The sequence below is a fragment of the Watersipora subatra genome, chromosome 10, assembly GCF_963576615.1.
Source record: "Watersipora subatra chromosome 10, tzWatSuba1.1, whole genome shotgun sequence".
Classification (NCBI taxonomy): Eukaryota; Metazoa; Bryozoa; class Gymnolaemata; order Cheilostomatida; family Watersiporidae; genus Watersipora; species Watersipora subatra.
In genome coordinates, this window is record NC_088717.1 from 59756782 (window position 1) to 59764714 (window position 7933).

Below are 7933 nucleotides of genomic sequence, written 5' to 3' on the forward strand. Positions count from 1 at the left end.
AGACAGAAAGAGTGGCACAAAAGACTTCAACTCCGTAACATTCTGCAGTTCAGCTACAAGCTTTAACTTGTCACACCACTCAGAAAACTCACCACTCTTCTCTACGTCGTCATAGGTTTTAATCAAGTCTAAAAGTTTCACTGCCATTATTGTCACAGTATTGCTGAAATAGCTTGTGGTATTTTTATCAAACACTCAGTAAGCAACAAGTCATTAGTACTTTTATTCAACGCCAAAATGCAACTGAACTCTTAGTTCATGTACGTAGTTTCACACAAAGTCATTGCGCCAAGCATTACGTAAAGTAAGCATTGCATTGCAATAGGCTGTTTACAAAAAAGGAACGAACTGTACAATCCCAAATGAATGCCATCGTTAAAATATATCAAATCCATTCTACACTATTGTCGCGTTTCTCAGATATACAACATTTAATAGTTCCCACATAAAAATGTTTTTAATCAAGCGCATACAGCCATTTGCGCGAGTAAACACGTTTAGCCAAAATATTCTACTTAGATTAGCAAAAACTGCCAAAACCGTTTTGGTAAAATGGCTCACTTTTAAAAAATCGGCTGCCTTTTTACCGGTCGGAAGCCAGATAGAAGAAATGCGCAGAAAAAAACATGTAGATTTGTTGTGGGTGGAAATAGAGAAATTATGTTATGCCAATGATATACAGCCCCCAAGGATAGGCAATGGCTATCATATGGGCGGGGTTTAATGATCGAGCTTTGTTGGAATTGTGCTAGCCTGGGTTTCAGAGCTAACATAATTCCCGCGGGGTGGTCACGTAGCCTTAGGTTTTGGAAAACACGACTCGCTGTTATTGTTTCATTAGCTCATTCAGTCAGTAGACCCTGCAGTTCACAATAGCAAACCTTGAACTTCTACAAGGTCGGGGTAACACCTAACCAAAATAATGGATCCATGGAAAATAAAACATTTCAAATTACCTATTTGTATACTAATTTTGAAATTGGTAGGGGTCGTAGTATATGCTTAAAGTTGAATATAATTTACCCAATATCACCTGAACAACGACCTTTTTTCCCTAGTTTTTGATTAATATTTCGCCACCCCTAATATAAAATGACAATGTCTTTCATTGTTGTCACATTGTTTTACCTGGCCAATAAAATGGGACAGCAGGCAAAGCTGTCGTTTAGTCATTTCTCCATTACGCTATCTGCTTTCGCTAATACTTCTATACAACAGATTTACATATAGCATTAGCTGCATCAGGTTAGTTGCAATGGATCGTAGTAGACTCAAATGTGGCCAAAATTATATCAAGATATATCTATTTGGCTGGGGTATTTAATTTAACCCATGAGAATTTTTAGTTTTCAGAGGTTTTATGAATTTGCATAATGATTGACAGACGTCTTAAGAGGTTTTATGGTGAGTTACAGATTCTAAAACTCTCGCAGATAAGATTGTCAGATCTTGAATTTTTTTCTAAGTGATGCCCTGTTATTATGTATAGTCCACAATTCTGTGAGCTTTTTTAAAAGTAGCATATTTGCGTACAAGTTTAAAATCCGGATAAATGTTTAGGTCTGCAATGTAAACACTATAAGACCGCAATAATTATGCTATGCCATATTTTGTGACTGGCAATTTACCTGTATTGGCATATGCACCCAAGCGGTATGTCGGGTTATATACACATTCTATAATCTCAAACCCCTTAAAGATAAGGAGTGATGCAGTTGTATTGAGTACCGAATTAGAAGTGTTCTCAAACTATTCCATTTGTTTTCCTCAGTCATCAAAAAAATAAACTGTCGTAACTAATGCCGTGAGATGAAAATATAAATAGGAGCATAGATGATAGCAAAATATTTGTGAAACAAGAATTTAACAGGCTGTGAGAGATTAATATAATAGTAGTGGATTAAGCTGGCTAAAATTGATACCACAAAGAGCCAATAAACTCAGGTTACCGAAAGTGACATTTTTTACACTTCAAAACTTGTCATACCTAATCTTGATCACTCATCGGTTTGAGTATGCTGTAAAAATATAACGTCTAACATAAATATCAAGCATCACAATGGTATAAATGAAAGGCAAGTTTTAGGTGCACTGATAAAGTGTTGGTTGGCTGCTATTGTTATCATGAATCGGTGGTACTTTCACATTCTACTGACTTGCATTAGAGTGTGAAAGTAGCCAGTCAAAGTGCCCATGTATGAGTAAAATTTCTCAAATGGAAAGAGCTCACCTGATAAATGCCATCACGACTCTTTCTTTTGGAGAATAAAAAAAGTGCAAAGGAAAAGTAATGTTGCACAAGATGTTTTTGTGAAACAGCGAGATTTTAGGTGAAAAGAATAAGTCACCGATCAGATCCTAATGTGAGTTAAACAATAGTCGGGTTGCAGCATGATGTAAACACATCGGATGGATGCACATTGAGGCATGATACAGTCTTTTTAACAAATCCCCCAAGAATTGAGCTAGACTTATGCCATGAGATTGATATTTAGGCGTGGCATGAAGGTGCTGATTACTGGTGCATCTGGTCTTCTTGGGAGGAGAGTCTTTAAACGATTGAAAGGTTTGCCAAATTTTGATGCAGTTGGCTCGTGCTTTAGCAGAATTGAAGATAAAGACCTTATAAAGTTAGACATAACTGACAGACAATGCTTGGAGCAATGGTTTCTGGAAAATAAGGTACTGATTATATATACTAAATTATTACTAACCTGGGTAAAGCATGTCTATGCTACATTCAATAATAAAAAGAGTTTGCTGTTTAGCAATGGCTACCTGAGACATCTACCAATTGTCCATAATTCTAGCATAGTTCTGCATTGTGGGTAAGCTGCCTTTGTGGAGTATGTATAAGAACCGCCATGGATTGTGTATGCAAGTATGTGACCTATTGAAGAGTTTAATACAAGCTGTGTTCGGTGTGTGGAAGGGTTGCTATGGGAGGGCAAGCTGTGTGGTTTACAGAAGGCATAGGACAATTGGAATAGGTTTTCTGTGATCCCTCGCCTTGATTGAACCTTTTGTGCGTAGCTTTAAATGAAGTTTCCTGCAGCGTTCTTCTAGCCTTACATACTCTACTCATTTTTAATTACAACCAAATGACTATAATTTACTGTTTCACCCTATATAGCCTGCAGCTGTGGTTCACTGCGCGGCTGAACGGAGGCCTAACATTGTTGATAACAACCCCAGCCTCGCCTACTCTCTGAATGTAAAAGCAACACAAGATCTATGTGATCTTGCAGGTATTATGTGAAAGTTTGTCTCTTCACTCGTGTCCTCTAGCCTTTGGTCACAAATAGCCTGTTTGCTCTTGGCCTCTTATCAGCCTTTGCTTTCGCTTCTCCTCTGCTTGCCTTTAGCTTTAGCTCGTATTATAGCCTCTGGTATGTTAGTTGATGGTCCCCCGGCCTTTCTTATTTGCACACATTTCACCCCTTAGTCTCCTCTGACCACTCAGTCACTTCTAGCCCCTATGTCACCTCTGATCACTCTATCACCTCTGATCACTCAGTTACCTTTGATCACTCAGTCACCTCTGATCACTCAGTCCTCCCTGATCACTCAGTCACCTCTGATCACTCAGTCACCCCTGATCACTCAGTCACCCCTGATCACTCAGTCACCTCTGATCACTCAGTCACCTCTGATCACTCAGTCATCTCTGACCACTCAGTCTCCCCTGATCACTCAGTCACCTCTCATCACTCAGTCACCTCTCATCACTCAGTCACATCTGATCACACAGTCACCTCTGATCACTCAGTCATCTCTGACCACTCAGTCATCTCTGATCATTCGGTCATTTCTGACCACTCAGTCACCTCTGACCACTCAGTCACCTCTGACCACTCAGTCATCTCTGATCATTCGGTCATTTCTGACCACTCAGTCACCTCTGATCACTCAGTCACCTCTGACCACTCAGTCATCTCTGATCATTCGGTCATTTCTGACCACTCAGTCACCTCTGATCACTCAGTCACCTCTGACCACTCAGTCACCTCTGACCGCTCAGTCACCTCTGATCACTCAGTCACCTCTGACCACTCAGTCACCTCTGACCACCCAGTCACCTCTGATCACTCAGTCACCTCTGATCACTCAATCGCCTCTGACCACTCAGTCACTTCTCATCACTCCGTCACCTCTGATCACTCAGTCACCTCTGATCACTCAGTCATCTCTGACCACTCAGTCATCTCTGATCATTCGGTCATTTCTGACCACTCAGTCACCTCTGATCACTCAGTCACCTCTGACCACTCAGTCACCTCTGACCACTCAGTCACCTCTGACCACTCAGTCACCTCTGATCACTCAGTCACCTCTGACCACTCAGTAACCTCTGACCACTCAGTCACCTCCGATCACTCAGTCACATCTGATCACTCAGTCACCTCTGACCACTCAGTCACATCTGATCACTCAGTCACCTCTGATCACTCAGTCAATTTTCATTTGCTTAGAAGCCTGGATAGTCTCAAGTGATATGGTGCGTGCATCAGACCAAGTAGTAAAGATGTAACTTGGAGCATGTAAGTGGTGAGCATGTTGTAACTTGGAGCATGTAAGTAGTAAACATGTTGTAACTTGGAGCATGTAAGTGGTAAACATTTTGTAACTGGGAGCATGTAAGTAGTAAACATTTTGTAACTTGGAGCATGTAAGGGGTAAACATGTTGTAACTTGGAGCATGTAGGCAGTAAACATGTTGTAACTTGAAGCATGTAGGCAAAAGGCTATTTGAAGGAGGTAAGTTGGTAGTTTGCATCAGTCTTACAAAGAAGTGAAGCTCGTGTCTTGCAGAGAGATTTCACTGCTGGTTGCTCTACATAAGTACTGACTACGTGTTTGACGGGAAGAATGCTCCTTACAGCGAGTCAGACAGTGCCAACCCTCTCAACACCTACGGCAAGCATAAACTGGCTGGTGAAGAGATCGTCTTGAGTGCAGCAGGTGCTCATCTCATCTTAAGCAGTACAAAGAGGCCATATATTGTCGTGGTTCTACTAGTGTGGTCACTGAAATGAATTACAGTACTATTGTTTCTCTAGTTTTAACATTTATACTATTCTCTACTAAAAATAACTGACTTGTATCAGGAGTGAGCTGATGCTTGAATAGTCTTACCTCCTCTCAATGTAACCTTTCTTTAAAATAGCAAGAGGCAATAACTCTTAAAAATGGGTACAATACTTTTGCATTGCTTGTAAGATCTGAATTCATTACAAACTTTCCGTTGTAATTGTATCATAGTTCTAGGGAAAGGTCTTAATAGCTCTGGTAAACCTCTATAGACTACTTTGTTACTTATATGGATGAAGTCTTAATACTCTGGCTATGTATCACGAAAATAAATAAAATATGTTAATCTTACTGGAGACATTCTATAAGAGGAACTCATATTCTTTATCTGCAGGAGGTCAAAATGCAGTCCTACGAGTGCCCATACTCTATGGCCCAATAGAGTACTTGGGTGAGAGTGCGGTTACTATACTGTATGACAAAGTGAGGGAGGTCTCGACTTCATGCAGTATGGATGACAGACAACGCAGGTACCCCACTCACACTGACGCTGTAGCTGAGGTGATCCATGACATGCTTATTAAACACCAGGTAGTTGCACACTTCCTCTGTCCTCAAGTGTGAGCGTGTCTATTGACACCTACTACTACTACTGCTAGACCTAGCTACTAAGGTGCAGTTTTAGCTGAGTTCCACGGCCTTAGCTGAGTTCCACGGCCTTAGCTGAGTTCCACGGCCTTAGCTGAGTTCCACGGCCTTAGCTGAGTTCCACGGCCTTAGCTGAGTTCCACGGCCTTAGCTGAGTTCCACGGCCTTAGCTGAGTTCCACGGCCTTAGCTGAGTTCCACGGCCTTAGCTGAGTTCCACGGCCTTAGCTGAGTTCCACGGCCTATGCTTACCTAGTACAGTATTATATCTGTTCATGTTTTAAAATTTATACAAGCTAGAGGTGACGATGAAATTTGTCTTCTTAATAATGGAGGCATTTTAGATTCATAGCTCTTCCTTCTTAGCAAGTTTGTTGCGCTAGCTGCTAGGTAGCAGGAATGTTTATGATATAAATATGTATATTCAGTAGGTTATCACTTTGGAGCGAGTTGTGATGCATGCGCTTGTATAACTTGTTGATGCTAAGTGCACGGACAGACCTAGCCATGGTATTCATTTGCTGTGATATGCAGGAACAACTATTGACTGGAGTCTACCATCTGACAGACACGCAAATGCTGACCAAGTATGACATGGCACTTGCCATGGCCGATGTCATGCAACATCCTACTGCTCATATTAAAGGTTTGTACTGTACAGTCTATATATAGTCTAATATATACATGTACAGCATATACAACAGTCTATATATATAGTATAATATATACACATACAGCATATACAACAGTCTATATATATAGTCTAATACATACATGTACAGCACATACAACAGTCTATATATAGTCTAATATATACATGTACAGCACATACAACAGTCTATATATAGTCTAATATATACATGTACATCATATACAACAGTCTATATATAGTCTAATATATACACATACAGCATATACAACAGTCTATATATATAGTCTAATACATACATGTACAGCACATACAACAGTCTATATATAGTCTAATATATACATGTACAGTACATACAACAGTCTATATATAGTCTAATATATACATGTACAACACGTACAGACTACAAACTGTCAACTTTCACACTGGTTTTTGAGACCGATCCATGTAAATATGCATATATTACAGCTAGCAAGTTGGAACCGTCGAGCTCTGACACTCCCAGGCCATACGACTGTCACTTGCACACAGACAGGCTCAGACAAGTTTCTATTCCAATCCCCTCTAGGGACTTCCGTACAGAAATCAAACGTATACTCACAGAGAATCTGATGCCTGGGGCTTGAGCTGATCACTTCTATCTTCACCCTTTTCCTTTCTTGTATAAAGCATATGCAGTTTTATCACAACCAACTATTTTGCTAGATACAGATAAACTTAACTTTCACAGCTCAGAGGTCTGTTGGTGTTCAATGTGCGTATAGACCGACAGATGGTGCAGGTTGTTTAAATCCTATGTAGACCGACAGATGGCGCAGGTTGTTTAAATCCTATGTAGACCGACAGATGGTGTAGGTTGTTTAAATCCTATGTAGACCGACAGATGGTGTAGGTTGTTTAAATCCTATGTAGACCGACAGATGGTGTAGGTTGTTTAAATCCTATGTAGACTGACATATTGAGCAGGTTGTTAAAATCCTGCGTAGACTGACATGCTGTGCTGGTTGTGATAATTCTATGTAGAGTGATATAATATCGAACTGACTACCGAGTTGGGCTTGTCATGCTAGTTGCCAACACTTATGTTGACTGGCATTGCAGACAGGCATCGGAGACTGGCATATTGTGGTGGTTGTTTATATCCTGTTTAGACTGACACTGCTGAGTTCAAACACAACTGCTTATATTCAGAGGATTTTTCAAGTTTGGTATTTCCCAACATTTAGAGGGACTAAGAAACTAATTATGAACATTGTATGCATATTTCATTATTCACAAATCTTTGAAACTGCAAAAATATATATCATTATTTCTCTTAGCTGTTCGGATTTATAATACTTCGCATGTTTTTGGGTTATGCAATTTTTATAGACATCAATGTGGATGTAGACTACGGCAATACAGCTTTTTATTACAAAAAACCATTACTGAGAACAACAGCTATGTGATGGAGTCATGTCTATGCTGACCAAAGGCTAACTCACTTGTAACAAACCGCTAGTTATTTACAAATGGGCCACCATATAGGTACCAATAACCTATACCAAACTCAAAGCAGTTGGGGTTGAAGGTACTGGTGTCCTGTAGTGAAGGGTTAGCTGATTTT

At 40.1% G+C, this 7933-nt stretch overlaps 1 protein-coding gene across 2 annotated transcripts; it reads left to right on the forward strand.

Moving 5' to 3' along the window:
- The first annotated feature begins 2490 nt into the window (after window positions 1-2490).
- Window positions 2491-7633, forward strand: LOC137406138 (methionine adenosyltransferase 2 subunit beta-like). Of its 2 annotated transcripts, XR_010979842.1 has the most exons (7): window positions 2491-2682; window positions 3134-3248; window positions 4813-4962; window positions 5426-5622; window positions 6213-6324; window positions 6796-7108; window positions 7257-7633. XR_010979842.1 is itself a non-coding variant. In XM_068092670.1 (6 exons), exons 1-6 carry the CDS (start codon window positions 2503-2505, stop codon window positions 6951-6953), a joined length of 912 nt encoding a protein of 303 aa, XP_067948771.1. In that variant the 5' UTR covers window positions 2501-2502; the 3' UTR covers window positions 6954-7139. The 2 variants fall into 2 exon arrangements, 1 of the variants encoding a protein (XP_067948771.1); XM_068092670.1 differs by lacking the exon at window positions 7257-7633 and having other exon boundaries at window positions 2501-2682; window positions 6796-7139.
- Window positions 7634-7933: the final 300 nt, after the last annotated feature.

What these genes read in the sequence shown, in the direction of transcription:
- LOC137406138 (XM_068092670.1), top strand. Translation starts at nt 2,503, where the DNA reads ATGAAGGTGCTGATTACTGGTGCATCTGGTCTTCTTGGGAGGAGAGTC. An exon ending in AATGGTTTCTGGAAAATAAG is followed by an intron (nt 2,683 to 3,133) that starts GTACTGATTATA and finishes CACCCTATATAG; the next exon opens with CCTGCAGCTGTGGTTCACTG. An exon ending in GATCGTCTTGAGTGCAGCAG is followed by an intron (nt 4,963 to 5,425) that starts GTGCTCATCTCA and finishes CTTTATCTGCAG; the next exon opens with GAGGTCAAAATGCAGTCCTA.